The sequence below is a fragment of the Lolium rigidum genome, chromosome 4, assembly GCF_022539505.1.
Source record: "Lolium rigidum isolate FL_2022 chromosome 4, APGP_CSIRO_Lrig_0.1, whole genome shotgun sequence".
NCBI lineage: Eukaryota > Viridiplantae > Streptophyta > Magnoliopsida > Poales > Poaceae > Lolium > Lolium rigidum.
The window spans coordinates 38,790,167-38,806,853 of NC_061511.1; the positions used below are offsets into that span (position 1 = coordinate 38,790,167).

Genomic DNA, 16,687 nt, shown 5'->3' on the forward strand with positions numbered 1-16,687 from the left:
AGTTAGTCTAGCAAATGAAGAGTCTTAACTATTTGTTATTGAACTAAACTTGGCTTTATGCAAATAACCCTAGAGCTTAGCACCCCTTATTTCCAATTGATAAGTGTTTACATTAGTATTAGTTTGCGGGTACTTTAAAGTACTCATGGCTGTGTCCCTGGCTATTCAAATGCCAGAATATGAAGAGGAGCAACAGTACCAGGATGACGGACAACAGGACGTCTACGATAACTAGGACACCTAACGTCAAGCGTTGCCTCGTGGAATAGCTAGTCCACTACTACTTCGCTTCCGCCGCTTATTGTGTGTTGAACAATCTATTTGTGTAATATGGGATCATGGGATCCATGGTTGTAAGACAAGTATGTGTTGTAATAAATGATGACTCTATGCTACTTAACTATTATGTCTCGCAAAAACAATCTTCCTGGGATTGCGATGTATGATATAATGGGCATCTGGACTTAAAAATCCGGGTGTTGACAAGTTGGTATCAGAGCCATTGTTTGACCTTAGGAGACCCTAGTTAGAATGGACGTCTGAAAAACTTAGTTTCAAATTCAATAAAAGGAATAGTTACGAAAACATATTCACACTCTTACCTTTGAGATCTTCTTCAAAACCTTAAATTCATGCTCTTCCTTAGGAATGAATTAAAAGTTTGAACACTTGCACTTCTCTAACTTACTCATCTAATTCCTCGACAGATGGAGACGTTCACCCAGACGGAGTTCTACCAGCTCGGGAATGGTGGGGACCTGATCTTAGGAGACCAGCCGGGGGCTCCAGCGGTGGAGAAGCTAAGGGCTCCGGTGATGGAGAAGCCGAGGGCTCCGGTGATGGAAAAGTCGAGGGCTCCGGTGATGGCGAGGTATATATACATTTATATGATCAGTAGAGCCATTAATGGAATTCAATATGTACATGTATATGAATTAATGAATGTTTATTCTCTTAGGCCTCCTAAGATAAGTTGGAAAACGAGGCCCGGCAAAGAAGTTGGGCAAAAAAGACCACTTCATAATTACAGTTATATCACCTTCTGGTGAACCAATGGAACCCGCAAATGCCGCAACGACATTTAGAAATCAGTGCGGGATTATGGTTAGGGATCGCATCCCGATTAGTGTTGGAGGATGGAACAAGAGCAAGAAGGTGCCCCAATATGAGTTTGGTGTCGATAGGTTCCAAGGCAATCTTTTTGACGACCTCATGGCACATTTCACCCTGCAAGAATTGGAAACGCAGATTGAGATCGACAAGCAGAGGGAAAAGTGAAGAAGTGGGATCTTATGAAGATGGGGGAACTATTCCGGCAGTGGAAGAAGCGATTATGGGCAACATATAAGAAGGACAAGAAACCTCCAAAATTCGAAGGCTATCTAGCGAAGCAGGAGCATAACTGGGATGCATTTGTGGAGTACAAGACCTCAGAGGATGCTGAGGCATTGTCAAAGAAAAACAAGAAGAATGCAGATGAAAAGGAATATCACCATAAAACGGGGCGAGGGGGCTACAAAAAATCCATGCCTAAGTGGGCTGAACAAGAGACTGAGATGCTGCAAAATGGGGTCACTCCAGAATCCATCCGAGAAAACCGGGACTTGAGGGCTCAAAATTGGTTACTTGCGCATGGGTGTGAGTATGACATGCGAACAGGGAACGTTGTTCAAAGTAACAGCAAGGTTAAGGTACCCAGGGAAAAATGGCTTCAAGTTACGGCAGATATTAAATCGGGGAAATTGAAGTTTGTTCCCGATAGAGAGAATGAACTGCTGACGTTGATCCTCGGGAATCCCGAAAAGGGAGGACGAACAAGAGGCCTCGGCCCTAGTTATCCGTGGTCGATTGGGTTTCCCAGCGACACGAAGACTTATAGAAGCCGAGCGAGGGCAAGACAACGCCAGGAGGAGGTGCAGAATGACCGGTTATCCCAGTTCCAACGCCGACTTGACCAGCAGCAGCAGGAGATTGACGAACTTAAAGAACGGCGCCAGCTAGATAATACCGACGGCACATCTCAGCGGTGAAGCAGCGTGGCTGACTCGGAGGCTCCGCCTGACGGTCCACGGATGATAGATGGCGGTCCTGGCTACCCCGTGGATGGAATCATGGAGCAGACACGTTGTGATCTCTATCATCAGATGGCGGTCGTCTTTGTTTTACCTTCATTGGGACTTGAAGGTAAGCCGCACTATGGCATGGCAATGAGATTCCAGCAGGCTATGCTCGTGTCGGGGTGGATACAATTGTACCATCGTTTGAGTCATTGGAGCTTCAAATCCCTGGAGGTGAAGGTCAGCGTACACTCAGAGAAGTAGTAGGTGACATCATTCTTTGGGAGAAGAAAAACATCAAGCTTCCAGGTTGGGTACCCCCTACGAGTCGTCTGAGGTCACCATCACCTTCTCCGAGTCATCGCGGGTCACCATCACCCCATGAGTACGACCACTACATCCCTAGTCCATCTCAATCTCCACCGCCGGCTCAGCCATCCTCGCCGCCGCCTGCGCTCACTAAGACTCGGCAGGCACCCTACTAAGCGGAAGCGTGACAAGAGTCCTGTCCGCCGACTGTCGCCCCTCCCAAGAGTACCAAATGTCCCCCCCCCCCCCCCCCGTGCTTAGGATCGTACTGAAGAGGAAAATGAAGCCATCGCATAGAGAGAACTGCATGCACATTTTCATAAGGAAAAATCCGAGCCCCCAGCGCCATACACCGAGAAGCAAAAACAATATGCTCTCGATTTTCTTAACACACCATCGCAATATGACTTACACGAGAAGAAGGATGACTATACACGCACACTTGCGAAGGTAATTGAGAAGAGCAAAGAGAAGAAAAGTGCTAGCGGGTGCAAATCATCAACTAAAGTGCAGCCGGGAAGAAATCAAGTACAAAAAGTGCATCCCTCAAGCCCCAGCAAGCGACAGCAAGCAGAAAAACAAAGGACGTTGCCCAGCTTGGAGAACAGGCCAAACAATCGATCCCACCCCTCAAAGTGTTAGATGTTCCCTTGGTGTACCAGGGACATGGTGGTTTCGATATGGAAGCAGCTGCGAAGCTAGCGGCTCAAATGAATTGTACTGTGGAGGAATTGTTGAGTTCCCAAGATACTGCACTACCCTTTGCTGATATAGCCCCTAAATTTGTCTACGGGGCCGACTTGGTCAGCAAAAAGAGGCTGGAAGAACTGCCAACGCATATGCGGAATTTGCATCAGTGGTACCTTGATGCGTGCAAGGTGAACCAAAAATCCATCTGGCGAATATCCCAGAATAATATTACTTCCGAAGGGAGGATCTCCATATTGAGATCTGCGAACTCTGACAGTTATTCAACTTAGAAGCCCTCGACAAATCTCTCATGAGTTGCTAATGCCCGTAAGTTGTTGACTACATATAAGTTCATATAAGTTCATGTTCATTCAGTTGTTCCTAATCATTGCATATACTCATTATATCTTTTTGTACTCTGTTATGCAGAATGAAAATCGAGGAATGCAAAAGAAGGCATATAAACAATATTGGGTTTATTGACCCAGATAAAGTACATCATGACACGGTAAGGGATAAAATCCAAGAAACGGGAGGAAACCTGCTAAGGTTTTTAACGGAGCAACATTTCTGTGATTCAATATTGTTTCCTTACAACTACAGGCGAGAGTCTTATTCTGTTGTACACATTCAATTTTTCTTACTCGATATTAAGTGTAATTCATGACGTATGTATAAACATGTGCAGTTTCCACTGGATTCTGCTAGACATTCAAGCTGATAAGGGAATAGTTGAAGTAAGGGACCCATTCAATAGAGGTCTGGAAGGGTTCAGCAACTTGCAGGACTTGCTCCAGAGGTAATTCCAATCATTGTCGCGCTATATCGATCTCTTTCGTGAGATATCAATTAATTATCCACTCATTCAATCATTCTTTTGCCTGGCAGGGTTTGGAGAAGCTTCAAGAAGGTGGTTAAGGGTAGTAACTTCTCAGAGAAGCTAATATTTATTCCTGTATCGTGCGCCCAGCAGCCACAGGGGACGAATCTATGTGGATACTACGTTTGCGAGTCCATTCGCATGTTAACCACTGAGAAGGACGATCGTAGATTCAACGTAAGCAATACATTCACAACTTTAATTTATTACCGTCAATATTTCGTTATCAAGATATAGTCATATTCATCTCATTTTGCTATATAGGTCGACTTCATGCGGAATTCGCTCCAACCACAGCAACACGTACTAGGAATTGCGGAGGAACTGGCGGGACTTCTGATGAGAGAAATAATAGACGACAATGGCTTGTTTAGTACAAATAGGCGCTTCTGATCCCTGTGTAATAGTTTGAATACACGACGAGCTCTAGTCCCGGTAGTCGTGAGCTCCATGTATATATGTAATGGGAATCTACGAATAGACTTTTGCTTCGAATATTTGTTTGCTCGATCTATATATAATGCATGAACGTGTACAGCTTGTAGTAGCATACAAATATATAAAAATTATTTTGAAATGAAAAAATGAAATAAAAGGGGGCGGTGGCAGGGGGTGGCTGCACCCCTTAAACCCTAAAGAAGCAGCGTCCCGCGGGCGCCACGTAGAGAACCTTTTGTCCCGGTCTGTGTTACAAGCCAGGACAAAAGGGGGTGACCCCTGCACGCCCCGCGGCGGCCACGTGGTGGACTTTATGTCCCGGCTGGTAAGCGGGCCGGGACAAAACGGAGGGGGGGCTTTTGTCGAGGCCACTCCGACGGTTCCCCTTCCCGGCGACTGCACCGTCAGTATGCACGCGGTGGGTGAGCGTCAGCAGGCGACCATGGACTCGCCGCGGGGAAAATAGGCCTCCCCAGGCCACAAAGCGCCGGATTTTGGCCTGGAAGCTCCAACGGCTGGGATGCTCTTATGTTGTGACTACTAGAGCTCATAGCCTGGTTTCCTCACACATTAACTTAAACCTTATCTAGTGACTAGTCGTAGTAGGTACACGTCATGTACTTCGTCTCCACAGCTCACGAGGGAAACTGCAGCTTATGTCCAAAACTAGGAGTAGATAGTTATAGGCTGGCAAGATGTCTTCCCGCGTGCACATGATGTGCTTGGCATGTATGATAGAGATTCTTCTAGTCCCATCAAGTACATTTTGGTTCTTGCCGACATGGAGAGATCAAAAGGATTGTATTTATGATTTTATCAGAAACAAGCTGACCGAGAGGCGCTCTACAATATGGTCAATCTTCGAGTAATAAATTCTAACTCACATAAGAGCAAACTTCGTAGGTGAGCCCTTAGAGCACCCCACTCGTCTCCCCGTCGAGGCCCCCGAGCGACGATTTTCCCATCCGGACGGCGTAATTCGGCCCAGTCGCCCCCCGGTTCCTCGATTTCGTCCGGATTCGGGCCTAAATCCATCCGGCGAACCCACGCCAACCCCGGTCCCCCGGGGTTCTATCGGGGAGTCTGGACGAGTGAAAAGCGGGGAAGGGCCCGATCTGTCGGCGACTCAACACACGAACCCCACCGCCACCTCGCTCAAAATCTCCCCTACCCCTCGTATCTCTCTCGCCGCCGGCACCACCCCGCCGGCTTGTTGCCCAGATTCCACCGTAACTCCTTCCCCACCTGCCTATATTCCACCGTCTTTCGACGACGGCCTATCTGGCTCCTCCGCCGGCCTGTGATCAATGGTCGGCACTACAACAAAGGATACTACCTTGCAGACGGTATCTATCCAAAGTAGGCAACATTTGTGAAGACTATCTCGAGACCCAGCACCCCCAAACTTTGCGAGTTTGTCAAGAGACAAGAAGCTTGCCGAAAAGATGTCGAGCGTGCATTTGGTGTCCTCCAGCAGAGATTTGCTGTCGTCCGGTTCCCCGCTATGACTTGGTCCAAAGATCAGATGTGGGAGGTGATGAACTGTTGTGTGTGCTTACACAATATGATTATTGAAAATGAGCGAAAACATCCGGTTCCTCTGGCTGAGCAAGAAGCACCATATGAGAGAGAGGATCCTCTTGCACAGCCTAATCACCAGGTCCCGCCATCATGGGCCGCCTTCATTGCTATGCGCCAGGAGATTCGAGACTCTACAATGCATCAACAGCTGCAAGATGATCTGGTGGAGCACATATGGACGCTCCGAGGCAACGCCAACGCCGACGCCGACTAGTGTGTCTTTGTTAATTTGTTTCAAAACTTGTCAAATTGTGTGCTTCATTTGTTTCAGCACTTGTTAAACATTGTACTGATTTTCGCCGAATTTGTTTCAGCAATTTTCTGACTCTTGTTCGCCAAACTTGTTAAATTTTATGTCGAGTTTGTTTGAAATATGTCAAATGGCTGAGGTTGGGGGTGTCCTGCCGGGGGGACGGCTGGAACTTCGGCGCTCCCCAGGCCAAATTTTCCTCCAATCCGGACGAAAATTTCGCCGGATTTGGGCGTGGGGAGCGCCAACGAGTGGGGATGCTCTTAGTAGTAGCTTCTCGTTTGAAACGTCCGAATGCACTCCCTAAAATAGTAACAAACAAACAAAACGACCACGCTGTGAGCCCTCGATATACGACTTGGGTCCATGCATGCATATATCCATGAAATATATTCCCTCCTACCAACATTGTGAGAGCTAGCTAGTCTTTGCAGCTTAGCTATCAGCCACCCATGGACAAAGGCTCTCCTCAACGACACACGTGCAATTAAGCAAATTTTCTGCAACCATTTAGGTAGCTAGCTGACACTGAAAAGTTATAATTCACCATGTGATCCACACAGCCCAATCAGCACAATAAATTAAGCATCGATCACACACCAGAGAGAATAGAAGGCATGAACTAATCACCACATGTAGACATACATTCACACGCTGCAAACCGTCGTAGATATCCAGGACGACGTCATGTATGTAAGATACTAAAGTGAAATTTTATTGAAAGTAGGAAAAGCTAGCTAGGATGCTACATCCATGCATGAAGTTACATAACACGATTGACCCCACCAAGCTAGTGATATATTGTGGGCTAGCTACACTGAACTTAATTAGACAAGACGAGCTAAGCTCCCTTACAGAAGAAGGAAACGACAATACACTTATAGTAGATCATTAACCTCATTCAGGACATAGAAGATTGAACTAGGACAACGGGGTGAGAGCGCTTGCAGAAAGTTAACCTCCTGTCACGACCTTGTTGCTCCCCGATACGGTATGGTAGCTCCCAGACACGGTATTGTTGCTCCCAGATACCGTATTGTGGTTCCCAGATACGGTACAAAAGCTCCCGGAAACATTATTGTCGTGCCCAGAGACAACATTGTTGTTCTCGGAGACGACATGGTTGCTCCCACGTACAATTTGGTTGCTCCCGGCCACAACATTGTCGCACCCTCTCACGATGGTGTTGTTGCTTCCGGACACGGTGTTGTTGCTCCCGCACATGACAACGTTGTCGTTCCCGGAGAGAACGTTGGTGTTTCCTGACACGACGGTGTTGTTGGTGCCGGTTATCGTGTTTGGTTCTTCGTCGAGGGTTCTGCGGTTACGCTCCTCCACATACAATAATGGCATGTCAGTGAAAGGCGTAGCAAATGAGCGAGCGGCGGTGGCGAGGCCCTCGAGTCGTATCTGCAGACTCTCGGGTACCTCGCCAACCAACGAGTTACCGGAGAGATCTAGGAAGGAAAGGTGGTCAAGCTCGCCAATCCACGACGGGATGGTGCCGACCTGCAGCCTGTTGTTGGCGAGGTTGAGCGACTGGAGCTCGCCGCAGCCGCCGAGGCTGGTGGGGAGCGGCCCATCAAGGTGGTTTGTGGAGAGGTCGAGGGAAGCTAGGAGTGGCATGCCGGAGAAGACGACACGAGAAACGGGACCGGACATGTGGTTGTTCCGGAGGTTGAGCTCGCGGAGAGATGGCAGTGATGAGAGGGAAGGCGGCAGCGGCCCGGAGAAACCGTTGGAATGCGCGGCGAAATGCTCGAGCGAGGCGAGGCCGCTGAACGCGTCCGGGAGGCTGCCGGAGAAGCGGTTGGCGGAGATGTCTAGCGAGGTGAGTTGCGTGAGCTCACGGACGCGTGGGCTCAGCTCGCCGACGAGCTTGTTGGATGCGAGGGAGAGCTTCCGTAGCCTAGCGAGGCCGAAGAGTGCATCGGGGAGGGCTCCCACGAAAGAGTTGGAGTCGAGGAAGAGCTCCTCGAGCTGCGCGAGTTCCGCCAGGGATGCTCCTGGGATGCGCCCCGCAAGGCCGCGCTCGGGGAGCCACAACGCCGTGACGCGGCCGGTTGCGGCGTCGCAGCCCACACCTTCCCAGCGGCAGCACGTGGCGCCGGACCACGCGGCGCGGAGGTGGACGCCACCGCCGGTAAGGTTCCCGGCGAAGCCCCGCAGCGCGTCGAGGTCATCGGGGTGGCACGGCGTCTCGCTGCTCGCCGCAGGCAAGAGGAACGCCACGAAGAGCAGCAGCAGGCAACATTTCGCCATGGATGCAGCTAGCTGTGGTATGCTGCAGCTCAGCAAGAGCCCTTTTGTTTTGGAATGCAAGTGATTCGCAAGTGTCCGTGGTGCAGTGTTGGCTCATGCTGCTTGCGTGTGGTTGTAACAATAAACAGGGCTTTGCTCCAAAGCCTCTAGGAGCTTTAGTTCCGGTTTAAAAACGAACTCGGACCAATGGGGGCATTAGCCCTGGTTCAAACAGCGTTGGCTTTAGTTCCGGTTCGTTTGAACCCTTTAGTCCGGTTGGTACTAAAGGGGGTGGCGGCAGGCTACCTCTGGGGCAAAAGTACCAACCGGTACTAAAGGTCTACCCTTAACAACCGGGACTAAAGGCTTTTTAGGTTTTTTTTGGCTCCTCACGCACCTTCACCCCCCCCCCCCCGATCGCCTTTTTTAGCTTTGTAAAATATAAAAGAAAATGATAGAAAATTCAAAAATAAAATCTTTTGAGATTCTTGTATGTTACGCAACCTACTATTAGGAAAAATTAACAAATTTGAATTTCGACTTTTTTTTGCAGAAAAACTTTGGAAAAAGGTAAAACGGCTTTTCTGGTTCAGTAGTAGAAAAAGAGGCTTCCATACGCCCCCTTTAGTCCCCAAAATACGCGACCGAAGGTCTAGGTCCAGCGGGCTCGGTCGATAGCTGGTGGACGGGAGGGGCTTTAGTCGCGGTTGGCCGGCCAACCGCGACTAAAGGCCTTCGGCCAGGCCTGAGGACCTTTAGTCGCGGTTGGCCAGGCCAACCGGGACTAAAGGTTACCCTTTAGTCCCGGTTGGTGTCCCCAACCGGGACTAAAGGTTTTTCCGGGTTTTTTACTCCCCACGCACCCATCACCCCCCCCTCCCCGTGGATCGCATTTTTTTGCTTTGTAAAATACAAAATAAAATGATAGAAAATTCAAAAAATAAAATGTTTTCAGATTCTTGTATATTATGCACACCACTATTCGGTGAAATTAAGAAATTCGAATTTTCACTTTTTTTGCAAAAAAGGTTTGAAAAATGGTAAAACCGCATTAACTTTTGCATACGACGTCGGAAAAAAACGTATAATATATCAAAATGATCGTGGGAAAAAGTTATATCCGAATTCACCGGGGTTTATCCGGTTAGCCAATTTTTAGATTCTCAAAATTCCAAATGAAAATATGAAAGTAGGAAGATTTTTGTTTTTGCTATAAATTACGGATTTTATATTTTTAAAATTTTTCAAAAAATTAAAATTAATAATTGCATCGTGCATAAAGATTACTATTACTTTTACCCAATTTTTAGATTTTCAAATTTTTAGGTTTTGGGTTTGGCAAAAAAATAAATATTTAAAAAATTAAAATATTAAAAAATAGAAATAATACAAATTAAAAAGTTAATGTTTATTTATTTATTCAAGATTATTATTACATCATTACTTTTGTTTATTAAAAGATTTATTTGAAATTCAAACAATAAAGAAATGTGACATCAACCAACATGTTAATAAGATTGATATGATACAAGTATCACATACATGCGCGCGAAGCACTTGGAATCGGGACGGAATGGAACTCGGAAGTTAAGCGTGCTAGTGCTAGAGTAGTGGGAGGATGGGTGACCGAGCAGGAAATTTAACCACGAGTAAGTAATTTGACTAGAGATAATTGTAGTTAGACACTAAACTATGCAAATAACTAAAATAATAGAAATTCTGAAAAAATAGAAAAAAAAGAGGGAGTGAAAAATAATTAGAAACCTAAATGAATTTAAAAAAATTAACGAAATAGCCTTTAGTCCCGGTTCGTGTTACAAACCGGGACTAAAGGTCCTTCGCTCCGACGCACGCCAGCCGCCCACGTGGATGGACCTTTAGTCCCGGTTCGCCGGGACTAAGGGGGGGGGGGGGCCTTTAGTCTCGACTCTTTAGTCCCGGTTGAACAACCGGGACTAAAGCCCGTTATGAACCGGGACTAAAGGCCATTTTTCTACCAGTGGTTGCATACGACGTCGGAAAAAAACGTATAGTATATCAAAATGATCGTGGGAAAAAGTTACATCCGAATTCACATGGTTTTAGCATCCAAATGAAAATATAAAAGCAGGAAGATTTTAGTTTTTGCTAGAAATTCAAGATTTTATATTTTTCAAAATTTTAAATTAATAATTACATTCTGCATAAAGATTACTATTACTTAACCATAAAAGGTTAGCCAAGTTTTAGATATTCAAATTTTCAGGTTTTAGGTTTGGCAAAAAAAATTATTAAAAAAATTAGAAAAATTAAAAATAAATTGTCCCTAAACCAGCCGCCCACGTGGCGGGGTCAACCGGAACTAAAGGGAAGAACTTTAGTCCCGAATGACTAGTCCCGGTTGCAAAGGCCCTTATCATCCGGGACTGAAGCTCTTTTCTCTACTAGTGCAGTACTAGTCCGTGGCTCAAATTTGGTTTTTGTTGTCATCAGTAGACAGAAATTCGTCGGTGGCATGCATTTAAGATGCTGTCAATTCAGAAATCCCTCCCGTGAGAAGAGACTGCCGGCTGGCCGTATGCAGCACAGAGACGAGTCGTGTCGCCCATGCCTAGGCATAGTAATAGGATTGAGACAGGATATTCCACTCTTATTGGGCTCCTCGTGTACTATTTTATGTACTCGCTCAACCGGTAGCGATTGTCGTAGAAACGAAATGAACTATCTGCCCACCCCAGTACACTATACTGTCTACGACTACGACAGCCTAAGACATAAACTCTACTGTACTTGATAAACCAATCATGTTGATTCCTACATGTCGGCAAGAGAGAACAAGATACTTGATCGATGCAATGCCACAAGCTGAAGAATCTCTCTCACGGGACCAAAATACCAAGCACATCACGAATCGACGTGGGAAGACGTCTTGTCAACCTACTAGCTAGCTAGCTAATGTTCACTACATGTCGGGTACTAGCTAGAAAAAAGAAAAGCTCCCGTGGTGAAGTGCATCTGTGCATGAGGGGTGTACCTACTAGTAGTAGTCACTAGATAAGGTATAGACTATGTGTCGGAAAACCAAGGGTGCGTTTGGTAGGGTGAACCGTTTCTTGCGCTCCAGGAGAGAGGCATAGCCTGTCTAAAATGAGCTCCGGGTCATATTCTACATTTTGTTTGGTGGCATATGTTGTATCACTCGGTACTCCGGTACCATTTTATTTAGTTGCTCGCGTGTCTTGATTTAGCCTAACCTCTTGTCCGCATCGTGACATTACCTATCACCTCTCATCTACCAAAACCGTCACCACACCGCCGTTCATGATGCCGGACACAACCACGACGGCACACAGAAATACCACCATATCGACGACGCCAACGAGGGTTGTTACTACCATGGATTACCACCTCTCACCTACCCTCACCATGTCACCGTCCACCAGCCAGCCCATTTTTTGCTTCAGGTCTGGCTAGACCTCATGCGAGCTACCAAACGCGCCCCACAAGCTACTCCTCCCGTCCCATAATTGTGCGTGAAAATAATATAAATATCAATGATAAAAAATGCATATAATATGAAAATATATTTCATTATGAATTCTAACAATATTAAATTGACATTATATATGTTCATATTTTTATTGTTATATTATATGTGGCCAAACTTTATTAACTTTGACTTTCACCAAAATTTGTACGCAACATACTTTGGGAAGGAGGGAGTATGAGCTCTAATAGTGGGCAACTGCAGGACGCTTGGATGAGGGTCTCATCTCCCTCTCCGCTCTTGCTAAATCTAGGGTCTGAGAGTCCCCTGCTACGCTCCGAAGCATCTCCCATCTCCTCCTCCGGCGGCTTAGCCTGTCGGAGTGAGGGGAAAGAGGGAGAGGGGTTGTCGGCCTATAATTAGTAGATCTAGGGGATCCGGTGGTTTTCTGGTAGTTTGGAGTATGGCATCAATGTCCTTTGGACGGACCAGGCGCATCTGGCTCGCGAGTGCTCCGACGGTCAGAGCAGGCGGCGAGCAGATCCAAGTCCGAGATCTCGTCAAATAAGGCCAAGTTAGTTGCCGATTGCGACCTCTTCATCGGTGATGATGCAACGCTTCTTCTGCTTCATCCCACCGACCGTGGATGTGAGGGGGAGAAAGAGGAGATCGCGGTTGTGCGCAAATATGAATGTGGTAGATGTGCTCCCGCTGGGGTGCTCAGGCGTGGCACTAGGTGGTCGCCGACGAGGTGCCCCATCGTGTTTCCGTGGAGGAACAAGATAAAGTACATCTTGGAGGTGAGTCCCCTATATAAGGCCAGCAACCTTGAAGTGAAGGCTTGTTGGGCGGTGAAGCTCTACAATGTGGTGAATTAGGTTTCTGTTGTAATGTCGAGCTCACCACGAAGCGGACATGTTCGCCACCACGGCGGCCGCAAGGGAGGCTTTTCCATACACCATGGTGGTGTTCTGATCAACCTCCAGTTCGGGGGCCCTTCACTGAGCTTCGCGTCAGAGTCAGCGCCTTCCTGTTGTTAAGTGGTTCGTCCCTAACAGTGTCAAGGGGGGCGATGATCGATGGAGTCTCACTGTTGGTAGAGACCAAGGAGTCTCAGAAACGTAGGGTAGGAATGGTATTTGTTAGGGAACACGCAGACCCAATAGGGCTAGCCACATGTATTTATAGTACGGCTAACCACCCCCTTTAGGTTTTGAGTGGGCTTACATGGAAATCCGAACAATCTCACACAACACGCAAAACACATTGAGGATTTATCTAGGTTTAGGCCGCTAGCAAACTCTAGCGACCCTACATCCTGCGTGTTTGATCTTGTTGATGTAGTTATTCAGGGATTACAATGCCAAACTGCTTGCCGGGGAGAGCCCGTCAAAGTCGTTAGAGGACCGGTAGAGTTGTGGTGAAAAGACTCTCTCTATAGCCCTCGGTATCATTGGAATCCAAAACCCTTCTCCAGGGTGTTTGTTCTCCTTTTATAGCCTAAGATCATGTACGCATGCCAAACACGCGTCCATCCATGGGACAGGTGTCCCGCATGTGTGGCGAGTTCTTTCTTCCCTCTAGGAGTCAGCTTTCTATCACCAAGTGTTGGATGAGCTATGTTGGTTATTCAGGAGAGACCCCTTGCCGGGTGTAAGGGTACTTTGCCCCTATGTGTGTTTTTGGTAATCAATGAAAATGCTTATGGACTAATGTTTTCTTTGAGTTTGTATGAAGGAATAATCCACGGGTATTTCTTGTACTCCATGTGTTGGATGCCATGAAGATAATGATATACCTTGAGTAGTGGCATCATGATCATCGATTTGAAGAGAAGAATATTATGTGATCAAAATCTTTAGAGTTTGCTTTCAAAAGAAGAATTCAAGAATTGGCTCTAAGCCAGTGTCATGATAGTCTCATGAGTTGAGCTATGGTTGACTAAGGTTTAGAGCATGCAATCAAATGAAGAGTTCTCCATGTACCTCAAGATATTATTGATAGAGCATGAGGAGATACAAGGTTTACCAAGACTAAGAGTAAATATTGAATTCAAGTTGGTCAACACATGGAGCATAATGATTATACCACTTTGGATCATGTGATCTTGTGGATGGCAAGCCTTGTCAATTATGCTTCAAGAGCTAATCCACTACATATGTGCATTTGTGTTGTCTATGTGGGTTAGGTATCTTTTCATAGGCATGCATCAAGAGTATGATCTCATATTAGCCCATGAGAGGATGGAATCAAGTATGGATTGAAAGGAATATACCCGAGAGGCAATTATAAAGTGGTTATTATCTTGTTCCATGTTTATGATAGATGTTTATTTCTAGTTGATACATGTGTATCTAATAAACAAACAAGAGTTCCTAATGAAGCCTCTCTTTTAACTAGCTCGTTGATAAAACGATGATCAAGGTTTTCTGATCGTGAACATTGGATGTTGTTAATAACGGGGTCGCGCCATTAGAAGAATGATGTGATGGACACATACCCAAGAAGGTATAGCAATACGATCAAGTCATTAAGTTTGCATTGCTATATAAAACACATACGAAGTAGCTATATTCCTTAAACCATGAGATCATGTCAATCACTAACACCGGAAGAGTACTTTGCTGACATCAAACGTCACACCATAACAGGGTGACTATAAAGGTGGATTTGGGTACTATGGTAGTATTAGTTGAGGCTCATGGATAAAGAATGGGATTTATCCATCCTGAAGACGGAGATATATACTCTGGGCCCTCTCGGTGATATCACATTGGCACCGCTTGCAAGCACGTGACTAGATCACAAGAATGTCATATCACAGAACGAGTAAAGAGTACCTGTTGGTTATGGGATCGAACTAAGTATAGTTGATACTTATGATCGGATCCCGGACAAGTAAAATATCGTGATATAAAAGGAATTTGTTACAAAGTTTATGGTTCACACGATCACAAGAATCATCGTGGAATGTGTGGAAGTCATTACGGATCTCCAGATCCCACTGATGGTTATTGATTGGAGAGGTGTCTCGATCATGTCCACATTATTCACATACCGTAGGGTGACACACTTAAGGTTCTTCGACGTTTTTTGAGTGGATACGGAACACCAGAGAAAAGTTTGGACAACATAGGGACTATTTCGAGAATCAACGAAATTGTTTCGGGATATCAGAATAGTTAAAGGGGATGAGTGTTATTGCTTGTTAATTAAAAGAATTAACAAATATTAAGTAAAAGAATTAAAAAAATTATTCATTTATGGGATAAAACCCCTTCATTTTTAGTGGAGTTTTAAATCAATCATGGGACTTTTGAGTCGGTATGAGTGGAGTGTCCACCACATAATGATGGAAGAGGTGGGGGGAAATCTTATTGTCGCCCCCTAGGCTGCTACGTACCCTCTCCTCCTCCTATATAAGATGGGTGGAGCTCCTCTTCCATAGTTTCTTATCACTTGACCCTTTGGCTGGTCCCTTCTCCCTCTTCCTGCTGATCCACCAAACGAGCAATGGCTTTGGCGAAGCGCTGCTGAAATTGTTTCTCCACCAACACCACTACGCCAGAGTGCTGTTGGAATGTCCCGGTGGATCCACTACTTCCGCAGCCTAGCTAGAACGAGGGATTGGAGGTCGTCGTCAATCCGTGCGTGCGACCGACTACGGAAGTGCTACCCTTTGTAGCACTTGTCTTCTTCACGATCATGAGATTGGCAGGTGATCCTCTACGTCAACCACGAGAACGGTTCTCGTTAACACTTTGTGTCTTCAAGGGTGAGTTAATCTCAACCACGGTTTACCCGTTACTAGCATCTCCTAGATATGATCTTGGTGCGTTTGTGGTTGCAGCCGTAGGAATTTTTTGTTTTCTGTGCAACGAACCCATCAGTGATATCAGAGCCGTATCTATGCGTAGATGCTTTGTACGGTTAGAACACATATGTATGTGGGCGTTGATGATCATTTTATTTGCTTCTTCTACGTGTGCTTTATATCTTAGTGGCATGGTGGGATGAAGTGGCCCAGACTAACTTTACAGGCCCGCGTACATGAGACTTGTTGCATGCTTGACATGCAACTTGGTTTGCATAAGTGGCCTCGGATATCAGAGCCGTGTCTATGCGAATAATGGTGGTCCTCGGATTCCTCTCGAGTCAAGTGAAGATCGGTCGGAAGCTTCTTCCCACCGGGATGGCTGGATTGTCATGTTCCAGAAGGCCCTGGCGGCGGAATTCATTGTGCGATTAATGCCTGAAGATTGCTGGATTGGGTGTTTTCGGTCGTGCGCACTCATGTTTTTTTATCTGACCGTTTGGTTTCAGAGGGAGCGCTTTGAAGCTATGTTGGTTGTTAATATCATGGAGCTCGTTTTCTTTCCGTGGTCCTGGCGGAGAATGTCATGAAAGCCGAGATCGGTGGAAGAGCAATGGTGATCGGATCTTCGTGGTGAGGTGGAATTGGCTTGGTGCTTCGTGACTTCAAACATCGACTTGTATGTGGGGGCGACTGTACAAGAGAAGTTCAGAATTTTATCTTTCAGGGTGAAAATCCAGGGTCTGACCTTAATTGGTTGTGCCTGGCAATGTTCTTGTTGAATGCATTGCTTTGAGAGTGAGGACTTTCTTCAGGGTGAAAACCTAAGATCTATGATCGGGCGACGACAGTGTTTGTTCACTGTTTCCTTCTTAGAGGCGTCGCTTATGGAGAAGCTGATCTTCTGGTGTTGTCTTGGTGGTGCCAGTGTTGCTGTTTCAAGTTTTCGATCTCTGTAGCG

The 16,687-nt window shown here is 46.2% G+C and overlaps 1 protein-coding gene across 1 annotated transcript; it reads right to left on the minus strand.

Moving 5' to 3' along the window:
* Positions 1-7,159: 7,159 nt before the first annotated feature.
* Positions 7,160-8,467, minus strand: LOC124708793 (DNA damage-repair/toleration protein DRT100-like). The gene has a single exon (XM_047240456.1). It carries the CDS (start codon positions 8,465-8,467, stop codon positions 7,160-7,162), a length of 1,308 nt encoding a protein of 435 aa, XP_047096412.1.
* Positions 8,468-16,687: the final 8,220 nt, after the last annotated feature.

Bases quoted from the DNA above. Each gene is read 5' to 3' on its own strand.
- LOC124708793 (XM_047240456.1), bottom strand. From the start codon at position 8,467: ATGGCGAAATGTTGCCTGCTGCTGCTCTTCGTGGCGTTCCTCTTGCCT.